Source organism: Octopus bimaculoides, chromosome 1 (genome assembly GCF_046866305.1).
Source record: "Octopus bimaculoides isolate indiv1 chromosome 1, ASM4686630v1, whole genome shotgun sequence".
In the NCBI taxonomy this organism is placed as follows: domain Eukaryota; kingdom Metazoa; phylum Mollusca; class Cephalopoda; order Octopoda; family Octopodidae; genus Octopus; species Octopus bimaculoides.
The window spans coordinates 167,988,673-168,003,728 of record NC_142928.1 but is presented as its reverse complement, the minus strand read 5'-3'; the positions used below and the strand labels follow the sequence as shown (position 1 = coordinate 168,003,728).

The 15,056-nt window shown below is 36.8% G+C and overlaps 1 protein-coding gene across 5 annotated transcripts in view; it reads right to left on the bottom strand.

The window, feature by feature from the left end:
- LOC106869317 (choline transporter-like protein 2) overlaps positions 1-13,065 on the bottom strand; it is a 90,668-nt gene extending 77,603 nt beyond the window's left edge. For 3 of the 5 annotated variants that reach the window (XR_016244215.1, XM_014915014.3, XM_014915016.3), the window contains exon 1: positions 12,919-13,065. Coding sequence is in view for 4 of the 5 variants with exons in the window: in XM_014915014.3 (XP_014770500.1) it covers positions 12,919-12,976 (58 nt within the window). In the remaining variant the exon portion in view is untranslated. Of the gene's footprint in view, positions 1-12,086; positions 12,173-12,918 lie in introns of all 5 variants that reach the window. The other 2 variants (XM_014915015.3, XM_089362302.1) reach the window with 1 other exon arrangement.
- Positions 13,066-15,056: the final 1,991 nt, after the last annotated feature.

Sequence of the window (15,056 nt, the reverse complement as noted above, 5' to 3'; positions counted from 1 at the left end):
TTGAAAGTGCATATTCAGAAAATATTCTGAATCTGCTTCACTTTCATTTCTCAGAATGTACGAGGGGAAATATGTTTGCGGGTTATTAACATCACGCCCTGGAGAAATGAATAAGATGACAGGAGAATATCACCAAATTTATACAAAACTGTTTGATTAAATATTTTTCTTTCTCTCTTTTTCTTTCCTTTTTTTCTATTTTTTTCTTTTCGCCTGTTCTAAAATTGTAACTTAAAAACTGATGTCATTCCATCAACGTGTGGACACTGGTTGCTCTCGTTCATACTTTACGTTTAAATTTCTGTAATTTTGAATTTTTATCACTACTTATTTTGAACTTGACAAAGACAGACGGACTGTTGAAATATCGTTCAACTAATAAAATATCTTACAATCGAATCGTGGTCTTCGTCTTAATAATAATAATAATAATAATAATAAAATGAACTTATTGTATACAACTCATCAGGAAAGGCAGCCAAAAGATCATGGACAGTACACAGAATATTGCACAAAAAAAGCAGGAAAGTGAATATGTCCTAGAAAAAAAATCCTAACATTGCTTATATTTATCCATACATACTTTCAACATACATACTACCAACATACAATACTTTCAAGTCAATAGAGAGGGCATCTATGTGGTTGCTCAACCTTTTAGAAATAGCAGATAATCTTTCCTTAACAGTTTAGCATTCAGATCACTCTGTCAAACGTAATTCTTATTTATTAACATTGTTTTGAATAAATCAATGCATTATCTTGTGGTTTCAAGATTTTGATGATGTATTTTTAGAATGACATTGAAGGGTAGATGTGAGAGGTCAAATCTGACTGGTTTGAACATAAAACAATATTTGGGCTGGATACAGCTGGTTTAAATGTTACAGGGTTAATCCACACCCTACCTAAAGGACACACTGGATAATGTAGCCTAAAAACAGTATTGCTAGAAAAGAAAATACAAAACGAATAAGAATACCTTTGATAGGTCTACTCAATCACAGAAAGCCTGAACCTAAACAACAACTTTTTCTTTTTAATTACTTAAATAGAAAGAAAAAGTATGCTATCATTAAATAATTAAGAGAAGCTAATCAATTAAGCTGCTTTTCCTATTACATCTTTATTGTTAATGCCATATTCTATTAAATGACAAAATTACATTACGATAGCTGATCAATACAAAAAAAGTTATTAAGAGCAATAAAAGTAGATTGTAGATTGAGTAGCTAGAGCTTGTTCCCAAAGATTACATTTTGTTTTCTGCATATACACTATAATAAACCAAACAACATTTTTCTTTCTATATTTTACTCCTTATATTTATGTGTGGGGTGAGAGACCAACAAAACTCCTTGTAACACCAAAGATGAACTGAAGGCAAGGATTATCACTGACTTAAACAAGGAGGCAGACCATTCAGAAGAGTTGCAGGAGATTCCGAAGTTGCCTGGAGGCTGTGGTTGAAGTCAATGGCAATTTTATTGAATAAATCTACTCTTTAATATTTCAATATATTTTTATGTAATTTTGGTAAATATATCTGTAAAAATGAAATATCAGTGTTATTTTCATTTTTGTGTAATTTAGACAATTTATTCACTGCACCCTGTACATGGTCTTCTGATAAGACCAGACAATAGTTCAGAATTGAACTACTACTATTTAAAAACACACTCACTCAAAACGGTAGTGAAGTAAGCACTTCAGTCTATGAAACCTAATAATCTGAAACATTTAAAACTATCTCCTTTGATTGCTAACTCCTAACATTTCCTTAATCACCACAATTGATCCCACTGTGATTATTCCTGATACAGAAAACAGTGAAAATTATCAGCCCCCACCTGTTCAGTGCCACCATATTTATTGCATCCATCATTAAAAAGCTAACTAGAAATAAATATGAAGCAAGAATAAAAAAGGAATAGTAGTCAATGTGTTGCACTGACATCATCCAGACTTAACAAGTTCTAAGGAGGTCATGAGCCATTCGTCATCACTTCAAGCGCTAACAAAGTAAAAGTCTAACCACTTAGATGCTAAAAAAGTTTTTAAGAATAATTGTTCTTATTTGTCTGTTTTTTTTTTTTTAATATTTTTCGCTACTTGACAATGTCCAAAAGCAACTTTTAAGAAACAAGTATGTACAAAATAAGTGAAAGAGAACATGGGAGTGAGGCAAAAAATGACTGATACTAAAAACAAAAGTGAATAATAATCATAATGTTCATCACTGCCAAAGATGATCCTTCCAAAATACAATTTGTATCTCATCTATTTACAATATAGTTATAAATATGTGTATGTACACACACACACACACACACCATCAACATCATGATTTAATGTCCGTTTTCCATGCTGGCATGAATTGGATGGTTTGACAGGAATTGGCCAGCCAGGGAGCTGCACCAGGCTCCAATGTCTGCCTCAGTAAAATTTCTACAGCTAGGTGCCCTACCTAATGCCAAACACTTTACAGTGTGTACTGGGTGCTTTTTATGTGGCACTGACATGTACATACATACACGAGGGAAACAGAAAATGGATTTAGCAAGAACCTTTATTCAACACGATCATTTCAACCCATCCTGCATCTGTCCCTTACAGATGGGATATTGTACAGCTAGTTGTGTTGCATCCATCAATACAGGCTGTGTCTTATCAGGTGTCTCATTTAAGTAAGATACCTCACTACATATACTGAGTTTTGCTTGGCATGTTTTGGTCACCTGCAGTATGTTGGCTACACTGACAGAGGATGGAAATGGTTTCAGGGTTATAATATCAGGTAGCCTAAATGGTGAAAGTACTCTAATTGGCATACTACTAGACATATACCCAAAGTCAAAATAATTACCTATATATATAAAAGCATTAAATTTCAATATCAATGATTATAGATCAGAAAAGTAAGACACTTAATGCAATGGGAAAATTCTTGTAACTATTTTTAACTCGCAACTATCTATGCAATAACAAATAAAGGAATAAAAAGAAAAAACAGAGTAAGTCGTAGGACAAAGTATGATACAAAAGTTATTAGTCATGTAACTTAGATTAGTCACAGCAACTCAATTCCCTTCCTTTTTTCCTATTAAAAGGAAAGATAAAAGAATGTAGATTTACTTTACATTGAAATAGAAAGTCAATATTCAAAGGCCAGTATTCTGCACCAGGTTGCAAAATAAACACACTTCTAAACTTTTATTTCATGGTTAAACTCAAATGTTTTTTTTCTCTGAATTTATGTGCACAAATATATATATATATATATCATCATCATCATCATCATCATCATCGTTTAACGTCCGCTTTCCATGCTAGCATGGGTTGGACGATTTGACTGAGGACTGGTGAAACCGGATGGCAACACCAGGCTCCAGTCTGATTTGGCAGAGTTTCTACAGCTGGATGCCCTTCCTAACGCCAACCACTCAGAGAGTGTAGTGGGTGCTTTTACGTGTCACCCGCACGAAAACGGCCACGCTCGAAATGGTGTCTTTTATGTGCCACCCGCACAAGCCAGTCCAGGGGCACTGGCAACGATCTCGCTCGAAAATCCTACAGGAGCCAGTCAGGCGGTACTGGCAACGGCCACGCTCAAAATGGTGCATCTCATGTGCCACCCGCACAAGAACCAGTCCAGGGGCACTGGCAACGATCTTACTTGGCTTGCCGGGTCTTCTCACGCACAGCCCATTTCCAAAGGTCTCGGTCCGTAGTCATCGCCTCGGTGAGGCCCAATGTACGAAGGTCTTGCCTCACCACCTCAGCCCAGGTCTTCCTGGGCCTACCTCTTCCACGGGTTCCCTCAACTGTTAGGGTGTGGCACTTTTTCACGCAGCTATCCTCATCCATTCTCACCACATGTCCATACCAGCGCAATCGTCTCTCTTGCACGCCACAACTGATGCTTCTAATGTTCAGCTTTTCTCTCAAGATACTTACACTCTGACGGGTATTCACATTGACATTACACATCCAACGGAGCATACTGGCTTCATTCCTTGCGAGCTTACGTATGTCCTCAGCAGTTACAGCCCATGTTTCACTGCCATGTAGCATGGTTGTTCGTACGCATGCGTCATACAGCCTGCCTTTTACTCTGAGTGAGAGTCCCTTTGTCGCCAGCAGGGGTAAGAGCTCTCTAAACTTTGCCCAGGCTATTCTTATTCTAGCAGCTACACTTTCAGCGCACCCACCCCCACTACTAACTTGGTCGCCCAGATAGCGGAAGCTATCGACTACCTCTAGTTTTTCACCCTGGAATGAGATAGAAGTTGTTTCCTGTTTGTTTGCAGTCTTTATTGCACCTGAACATCTGCCACAAACAAAAACTAACTTGCTAGTTAACCTGCCTTTGATGTTGCTGCACCTCTTATGTGTCCATAGCTTGCACCGGGTACATCTTATAGAGTTACTACCTACTCCTTTTCTACATACTGAGCAGGGCCATCTACCTGAAGGGGTTTGTGTTTTATCTACCTTCCTACTTATTAGGATTTTGGTTTTAGCTAGGTTGACTCTAAGGCCCTTCAATTCTAGACCTTGCTTCCACACCTGAAACTTCTCCTCTAGTTCTGATAGTGACTCTGCAATTAGGGCAAGGTCATCAGCATAGAGGAGCTCCCAGGGGCAACCTGTCTTGAACTCCTCTGTGATTGCCTGGAGGACTATGGTAAATAATAGGGGGCTGAGGACGGAACCTTGGTGGACCCCTACCTCTACCCGGAATTCATTGCTGTACTCATTTCCAACCCTCACCTTACTGGCCGCATCTCTGTACATGGCTCGCACAGCTCTCACTAGCCATTCTTCTATCCCAAGTTTCCTCATTGACCACCAGATAAGGGATCGGGGGACCCTGTCAAAGGCTTTCTCCATGTCAACGAAAGCCAGGTACAGAGGTTTATCCTTGGCTAGGTATTTCTCTTGCAACTGTCTCACTAGAAATAAGGCATCAGTAGTGCTTTTACCTGGCACGAACCCAAACTGCATCTCATCTAAATTGATTCGCTCCCTAATTAGTTGGGCTATGACCCTCTCTGTATATATATATATTTTGCACATAAATTCAGAGAAAAAAAACATTTGAGTATATATATATATAGGTGCAGGCGTGGGTGTGTGTTAAGAAGCTTACTTCCCAATCACATGTTTCTGGGTTCAGTCCCACTGCGTAGCACCTTGGGTAGGTGTCTTCTGCTACCCAACCAAATCCTTGTGAGTAGATTTCATAGACAGAAACTGAGAAAAGCCCTGTGTGTGTGTGTGTGTGTGTATAAAAATATATTATATTATATGTATTTATTTTCTCCTAGTAATAAATAACTCGGATAAAATAAATTGGTTAATAGATACCAGGGTAGCAAAGATCACAAAATAACTGTGGTGCAACTCCTGTTTATGAGGTAGAAACTCCTTGATATTTTGGGTATTTGAGTATATATAAATTTAAAGAATGGAGTAAACGCATATTATAACTGCATACTTTTATTCCGACATATGTTTCGAAGAATTACAATTTATGCGATCCATAGGAATCGGCGATGTCTATATATATATATTTATGTCTTTGTTTGTCCCCCCACCATCGTTTGACAAGCGATGTTGGTATGTTTTCGTCCCTGTAACTTAGCGGTTCGGCAAAAGAGACCAATAGAATAAGTACCAGGCTTACAAAGAATAAGTCCTGGAGTAGATTTCTTTGACTAAAAGGCAGTGCTCCAGCATGGCCACAGTCAAACGAGTGAAACAAATAAAAGAATATATGCATACAACTATTTAAATACAGATATATACAAACACACATACATGTATACCACCATGTGAAACAGACATCAAACTTTTCTAGGATAAAGTAGTTGCCTGAGCTGGCTCTCTCGAGTCTTAAACCAGGAAAAGCTATAATTAAAAGCCCCATAATCTGGAAATACACCACCAGAGATTTGTGAGGGAAATCCTGCAGATCTAGTGCAGACTGAGTGTACATCTAGATTGCACATCTAGTGCAGAACAGACTGAGGAAGTCAGTATACAAGAGTAAGCAAATATTTCCCGAACTGAAACCATAATTATGTGACATCAGTTTCCGTGGGCAGGCCAGGTTATGCAAATGTTAGACCTTTGGCTGTCCAAACAATTGTTTTCACTCTCAGCTGAATGGTGCATATAAGGAAAGAAAAAAAAAGGCAAGTCAAAGACATATTCAAAGGAAATTTGAAGAAGAATGGCAGCAAAATGTGCAAGGGAACTGTCAGTGAATAACCAAAACAAGTGGAGAGAGATCATCAATGATGGAGTTCAACACTTCGATACAGCATGAACTGAATGTCCCAGTGATAGACAAAGTAGAAAGCAGTCCAAAGTGACCAACACAGTGTCTCTTCCACTGTGAGACAACAAATGCTCAATCAGCAACTAACTTATGAATCCTGCATTAGCTTATATAGTCACAGATAGGCTGACGGAAGTTAAATCTGGAGAACAACCATACTCAACTCTGAGATTGCATCAATATACCAAATTTGAGCATTTTCACTTAATTTTAAAATTTCAAAATCTGTGATAGCAACAGAAAAGATCCCTTCTCTCTATGTCGTTTATGCTTTTCTCATTGTAAACTCCCCCCCCCCCCACTGTGTTGCATATATATACATATATATATATATTTACCACTCACTTTCTCTGTTCATGTATATCACTTACATTGAGTGTGTGTGTAAGGTATTTCATTAGGGCAACAGAGTTGAAAGACCATCACAAAGCATCAGTAGCAAACTCAAGAGACAGCCAAACACAAGCCCCAGTCATACTTTCTCAGGAAAGACCCAAGCATAGGATGCATCAATTAGATAAGAGCGCAGGAGCCTCCATCACACAGACTCAGGAGATGATGTCCCTCACAATTCAAAGAACTTCAATTTCCAGTGAATCTTAGTTTTGCCATGATCATCAAGAAATCACAAAGGAAAATACTTTTGGTTGCTGGTTTACACCTTGAAGAGCCCTACTTCACTCATGGTCAACTTTACATTGAATATTCAAGAGTTGGAAGAAAAATCTTTACATCTATGCACCAGACGTAAAAACAAAAAAAAACTTTGTTTATCGAGACATTGTAAACTACTTCAAATAATGCAGAAATCCACTCTGCTATTGGGGAAGACACAGTCTGACATGGAACAAAAAGTAACTGAAATAAAGGGATTCTAAAAGAATGCCTTTATTAAGAACTGTTGTAATTTATTTCCGAAATTGTTCATGCATACCTATGTGAATTGTAGAAGACCTAACACTAATGACCTGATTGAAAGGATATTTACACCCGATAGTACTGTTAACATTAATGAATAATAACTCAACAGTGGACAGTAATGAGCTAATGCATTTGGTGAATAGAAAAACCTGTCCATATGAGAATGCCTGAAGGTGGACATTATTGATTTCATATTTTAGCACAAGGCCAGCAATTTCAGTGCTTAACTGGTACTTATTTTACCGACCCCAAAAGGATGAAAGGCAAAGTCGACTTCAGCAGAATTTGAAGCCAGAATGTAAAGATGGATGAAATACTGCCCAGTGCAGTAACAATTCTGCCAGCTTGCTGCCTTTATTAAAGTATTAGACAAGATTCTGGGTCTCATGTGTTACTGCTTTGCCTTGTAGAGCTTATCTAAACTGGTGGGCAGCAATGCACAGCAAAGAAACTTGCTGTTGCATCGGTTGGTGTCAGTACAGAAGCAATATTTAACTGGTATAACTACTTCAGAATTCAGTTTCATTTTTATTTCTATATAAAGGTGACTTCATTCTTTCACTTTCTGAAAACTTAAAACGAAATATAACTAATTTTACTCTAATTCAATATTCAAGTTAGTAAAGACCTTTAAAGTTTTAGAACTTGGCATGAAAGACAAGCCAGGTTCCTTCCAACATAAAATACTGTTACACATTCAATTTATTTATTGATCGGTTTCTTTTTCCTTTCAAAATAATTGCACCCCATTCCTCATTAACATAGCCTACTTTTGCTTTTGAAATAAACGTAATTACCAGTGTGAATGAAAACAGATTCACATTAATGATCTGAAAGCGAGAAAGTGAGAAAATGAAGATTCCAGTCAATGACTAATTTTTCCGTAGAGAAAGGCTGATAAAAATGATCTCAGTTTTCCTATATTCATTTCTCTTTGTTTGCAGGAAAGACGCACGCGCGCGCAGATATACACACCATATCTATTTCTCCCACCCAGATCGCACACAAGAAGGTAAGAAGATGAGTGGCGACCGATGTTGTCAGCTGGATATATATTTATAGAATTCGTTATATCAACAAGCTAGCCAGACATCATGAAATGTATTCCGAGGACAAATATGAATGGAACGAAAAAACCCAATTTTTGAAGTTGAATTTCCTATTGAAACCAACTACTTACGGAAACAAACATTTGCAGGTGTATATACATAGTATATTAGGTGTGTATATATATATATATATATATATCTGGTTTGCCACTGCCCGAAAATAAACTGCTGTTTGCTTTTAAGTTAGTATAACAAGTATTGAAATATGTAAAATACGCCATGTTTACCATAACGATTTCTTACATTCTAGCTTAGAATGTCCCACGTTTTTAGGGGAGAGGTACAATTCACTGAATCATATTTAGCACATGCCTAACACTCTTTATGACGACCCTAGAGAAATGAAATCTCAATCCTGGATCTATATCATCTTAGCTTTGAGACAGATTACTGATCAGCTAACTCACCGTCCTTTGATGCCGTTAGTAATAAATCTACCATGAGAATATAAGGGAGGGGGAGTTTCAATGCAAAACACCAGAGTAAAAATAACGTGAAGTAATGTGCATTCAATAACAAAAGGATTCATATATTACTCTTTAATGTTGTAAAATGAAAGTAATGAATTGTGACGATTCTTTAAACTGTATTTTCACTTTTTCAGAGTGTTTTTAATTCAAATAATGACCAGGTACATTTGCATCTATAATTGCATTTTGATACTTAAGAAATAATGTACAAGTGGACTGTGGACACAGATGTAAGGATTAAATAATGTATGCATCTAAAATATATTTTGCGAATTATCTGTATTTGCCATAATAGCAACAGCAAGAAAATAGTATATACAACACGACAGAAATAAACAATATTGGATGAGTGTACACACACGCATTCAATTAACGTTTGTAACCAGATAGCGATTGGTTTTATGATATATATATGATGCTTCGATTGATCTTAAAAGATTCCTCACCATATTGAAAATTGATTTTTTAATTTTTTTTGTAGAACAAAAGAAAATGAAATAAAATTGCTCATGGATTATCTGCCATTGGTATTGATCTCACATTAAAAGGAAAACTGTCAAGGCTGAACCTGGGAGGAGGGACGTTGGGCATCAACACGTTTTATTTTCAAGACAAATTGACAAGGGAAGATGTAAAAGAATTTTCATGAATCGAAACATTGTTACTCAAAGTTTCATACTGCAGAATTATATCCGTATGTTCCGTTTGTAGATTGGCGTATATTATTTCGCAATATGAAAAGCATGAGTAACATCTCGAAACAAAGAACATACACACATACATACGTACGCATGTGTAAGATTTTCGCACTTGATGAGTATGTTTACAAGGCATGAATGAGACTGTAGAAGTAAAGGAAAGTTCTGGAGAAAATTTGTCAAATATAGACACTTTCTCTGCAAGAGTACTGCTTGGAAAGTCATTTTGGTTAAGGAGTGAAGGGTAGGAGAATATAAAATTGATAAAGATTGTCTTGGCAAGAAACCACAAGGACCAGCAGCAATTTTAGAGATAAGAGAACTTGCAGAATATGATGCATGGCAGTACATTTTGGATGGTACTCTCGCAGGAGTTGCAACAGTGGGTAAAATCCATCTAGTTTAGAGTTGCACGAGTTTCTCAAGGTGTTTTTGGTTGTGTTCTATGTACTGCCGCAGCCCAGCTATGAAAACCATCTGGAGTTATGGGTTTCGGTTGATTGAAAAACATAAAGGGATAGTTAAGATGGTTTGAGTCTCTCGCTTACTTGTTTTGTGTAAGTGGAGCACACTACCTGGCAAGGATAATTGGCAAAACTGGAAGATTCCCAACCAGTTAACTGACTTCAATGACATAAAATTTAAGAGATATTTCACAATATCTTTTTTTTTAATCTTATAGCGAGGAAGGCAGTGCAATACAGAGCCTTCAGGACTAGTGGGAAGAAGATATCTCCAAACTGGAAACCTGGCTCCAAGGCTTGTAACAGAGAGGGCTCCGCTAAAGACACCCAAGTTGCCAAGTGATAGTGTAAAACTAGATGGCATATCAAGCAAGTCTACCACCAAATGCGCAGGCTAGGCTACAAACATCCCGGAAGAAAGAGTATCATTGAATAACTCTTTTCAGGTATGCGCGTCAATGTTGTCACAGACAATGTATGAGGGAAATGATTTACGGATGTGTATCTACCAACACATTTTCTATCACAAATTGAAATCTTTCATTGTTTGTGAGATATAGGGCTTCGCCATTTGTTAATTCAGATTTTACTTCTAAGATATTTGGCACCTATTACATTCAGAGTGAAGGCAACGCAAAAACTAATCTTGGAGAAATGATCGTGCATTTTTAAAGTTGTCAGTGTATGCGTTACATTTCATTTTTCGCTGTAAAGTGAACATATGCAATCAATATGTCAAAATATAGGTTTGTATTTAATAAACCAACTGTATTCGATAATGAAAGTAAATTAATCTGTGTATAGTAGTGCCCGATAGTTATCTATCAGATTTCATTTCAATTAGTTTTGGCTGCGTACGGGGAAGTTGCCAATAACCACTACTTCGATCCAAGTAATTAGACCTGCATACGGGACTACTGAAATTCTAAACTCAAGAGCATTAGTCACGAACTGGAGAAAGAGGATTCGAGTAGCCAACCGAGACATTACATGCGGGATTGTACTCCTGTCCCATTTGTCGACGCGCCTCCGCTGGGAAAAATCATTCCACCTGTAACCTCCAAGAGTCACATTTCACAAAGAAAGCTAAAGTATGAAATAGCACATCAAGTTATGCTATTTTCACTGAATGTTTAGAGTGAATGTCTACAACAAAATAATAGACTGTTAGATGCACCCGAGGGCCAGGTAGAATATTAAATCGGATGATAATATTACGCCTATCCCCCAACAAAAAATAGTATCCACACATTCAATACATGTGTGTGTTCGTATTAAAGGATTACTTAAAAATAAGAACGGCTCTCGTGGTAGCGAAACCTAAGCAATATAAACATGTATATCTAGTTATATTCTAGTGTACCTCATACATAGGAGGGAGGGGGCTTATGTGCAAAATTATGTATGAAGAACAGCATTGTCTGGCAGTCTGTATACATACTTGTAGCATCAGATTCTAAATCATAGTGATGGGTAATGTAAGCTACCCATCAAAGTGTGTCTGTACACACACACACACATAACCAACCAAATACGGTTCTGAGAATAAAAATCATTGTTAATTTATATGTTCAACAAGGCAGGCGTACTCGTAATGAAATGTGACGATTAAAAAATTTTTCTTCCATTAAAAATTAATTCGAAAATATTAAGCTAAAAAATACGGTATTTATAAATGGATAAATTATTTTTGTTTTACGAATGTAACTCAGTTGTTGCGGTCCACAATAATAGTGAAGCATATATTCAGAACAGGCAACAAAATTCTCAGAAATAAGATGTGTATGTACTGATTTTTATTCATTAGTTAACTAGGTATACATTATATATGTTGTAAACAATTCGGTGATTCCCAACATTTACTTCACGACTTATTTCCTTCAAATTTTTACAAGTAGGAGCCAACGAGCAAGCTTCTACGAAGTCGCTCTGGTTAAAATAGCAGCCTATCTCCTCTAGATCACACCCACCAAGTAAGTAAGGGAAGGACACATTAGATAACGTTGTCCAAGCCCCTATTTGACCGCCAACCGAAAAAGAAATCCCCCAAAACAAAGAAATGGTCGCAAATGAAATACCTTTTATCGTAGGTTTGCTCGGTAAGTGTTGGACAGGATGGAAGAAAACAACTTTCATCGGATTTTAATAGTGAATCCCTGCCTCCCTGTATGAAATAGCAACAACCCATATGTACGATTAATTACTAAATTAAGTTAGAAAAAATATTGAAACCAAACGTCGCATGATAAAGATCACTGCTCGAAATTGAAATTTCACAGAAAGTGAAAATACGTGTAATTATAATTTTTGCTCGCTTTTTATTTTTGCACAAGTAAATTACTAATATAAATAATTTAACTGGGTTTTTTTTTTACCATTATTAAATTCCTATCAATAATAAATGAATAAATTTTCATTAATAAGCTAATAAACAAAATCTTGAAGTTAAATGAAAACATTAGCTTGATGTTCTATTAGTGATAATAAAGCTTAACAAGACATGCAGAGACAAATAATAAAATATAATCAAGTACAATACGCAATTATATTCTAATTTACATTTTTACACCATAGATGAAAGTTCTCCATTAAGACTGTGTTTATGGTAGCAACAGATCTGAGGATCACACCTAGTAGTTTGGGCAACTACCTGCGTGCCATGAATGAACGTTTTCTATCAATTAATTTGGAGCTACATTAACTCATGGCCCCATCAGTTATTTGTTAGGGTATACAAATAGAAAAAATGTCTTTTTTTAAGGAAATAACTGGGATTCTAATCATTATCAATTTGAAGGAGTACAATTCATTCAAAGTCTATCATCAATAAAATGTAGGATTTCGAAGTGTATATAAAGGGGTTAGATGGACGAGTTAAAACTAGAAAACATAAATAAATGTTCAAATTACCGAATTTTGATGAATAACCGCTATCGGTTGTATCCTCTTCGTCTGTGTTTCCACACATTGTTGTTTCACTTAGGAGGTAAATATATAACAAGATATAATTCCGTCAAGTTTGTACAACTGACACTGAACTACACCACATTGGTGTATGAACAAACGCGGCTGTATAAGAGACGATCACGTGAACAAACAACGTTCGCTCATTGGCTGAATTGATCTGGCATCAATCATAAACAACCAGAATCCGTGAATTTGCAGCGACTGCTGTTACTTCGTTTTTACAATAGCAGAAAACTCATCGTTATCATTCCCTCACCACCAAACAAATTCTATCTATCTTTTTGTTTTGTTTTTGGTTATTTCGCATTCCTCCTTCTTAGAAATGTTATTTCATTTAATTATTTTCCTTTTTTTTTTTGCGAACTATTTATTAGTTTTTAAAGATGCAAATATATTCGAAAATAAAGTCCCTCAAATGTGTTTTAAATTAATTAGGGACTATTATGATTAAATTATTTATTACTTCAGTGAGCACAGCACACCGTACAAGAGCACAAAACACCGTATAGCAAAAATATTTTTCCTCCTTAAAGAGAAACGATGTTTTTTAGGATATAACTACAGATGTGTACCCCTCCCCACCACCAACTTTGTTGCTTCGTAACTTACAGAAATATGGATACTTTTAAACGAAATTTTCAACAAATACCTCTTAGATGCTGTGGATTAAGAGTAAATAGGGATTTATTGGAAAGAATTTTTCTGAGGGAGAGAAGTTTCGGCAAATTCACACGATCCGACTTTTTTCCCTCATAACTTTCAGGAAAATGGATATCTTTCAATGAAATTTTATACAAATACTTTTTCAAACGGTATAACTTACAATTATAAAGAAATTTGTGGGGAAATTTTTTCCGCAGGTGGGTGGAGAGAGGAGTTTCGAAAAAAAAAAACCGAGTTTCGGATCAGGAAGACCAAATAAGTTGGAACTACTCCGTTTTGACGGGGATTTCCCGCACCCTTTTTTTTTTTCACCGCAGCCTTCGAAATGATGGGGTCATCTTTTTATGAAAAAAAGAAGTTTAAAAATTTTTGTATGAGTAATGATGCATCCTTTCATGTGCATATTGCTAAATTGGCAATGAAATGTAGGCGGCTGACCGGATGGATTCTTAGAATTTTTAGAACAAGAGATCAGGAAACCATAATGGTCCTCTGGAGGACACTTGTCCTAAGCCACTTTGACTATTGCTCTCAGCTATGGTCACCAACCAGTGTCAAATTAATCTCAGAACTTGAGGCAATCCAACGAAGCTACACGAAAAAGGTAGCCTCTATGCGGCATATAAGTTATTGAGAAAGACTCAAGAGATTAAGACTATTCCTTAGAGCGTAAGCGAGAAAGATATGCCATAATATACGTCTGGAAGATCCTGGGAGGACTTGTCCCAAACTTTGGCATCGAGTTACACAACTACTAGAACTGGGCGCCACTGCATAGTGCCAAGGACTCCAAATTTGCCATCGAGATGTAGGACAAGATACTGCAGTAGCCTGGGCTTCAGAGGTCCACAGCTCTTCAATATCCTCCCGAAGGACCTGAGAGACCTGCATGGGGTGGATGTAGGTGTCTTCAAAATAAAGCTGAACCTCTTCCTGTCAAGTGTCCCAGATGAACCAACTTCGCGGCAGGAGATGCAGATGAGGGCAGCTACATCAAACTCTCTCGTGCACCAAATGTCAATTCCTAAAAAGCATTCGTGAAGTAAAATTATGTAGCAACACCAAATGGCGGTGCCCCAGCATGGCCACAGCTTGTGAGCTGAAACTAGATAAAATAAAATAAAATAAGATAAAGCATCACCACCCACCCATTTCTCACCATCTCACTCCGGACCAATTTAGGCCAATTTTTTAAAACTTAAAAACCATGGGGGGAGCCTTTTAGGTGAAAAAGAAATTTTTTTTCAGAGGAAAAGGTGTGCGATTCAAGGGAGATTTGGCTGTTGTTTCTAGCACATCCAAACCACCCTCAATTTTCACTGTCACATGTATTAATGTTTTTCAATATTTTTCTCCCATTTTCATCTGTCTCTACGTTCTGAGTTCAAATTCCACTGAGGTCGACTTTGCTTTTCATC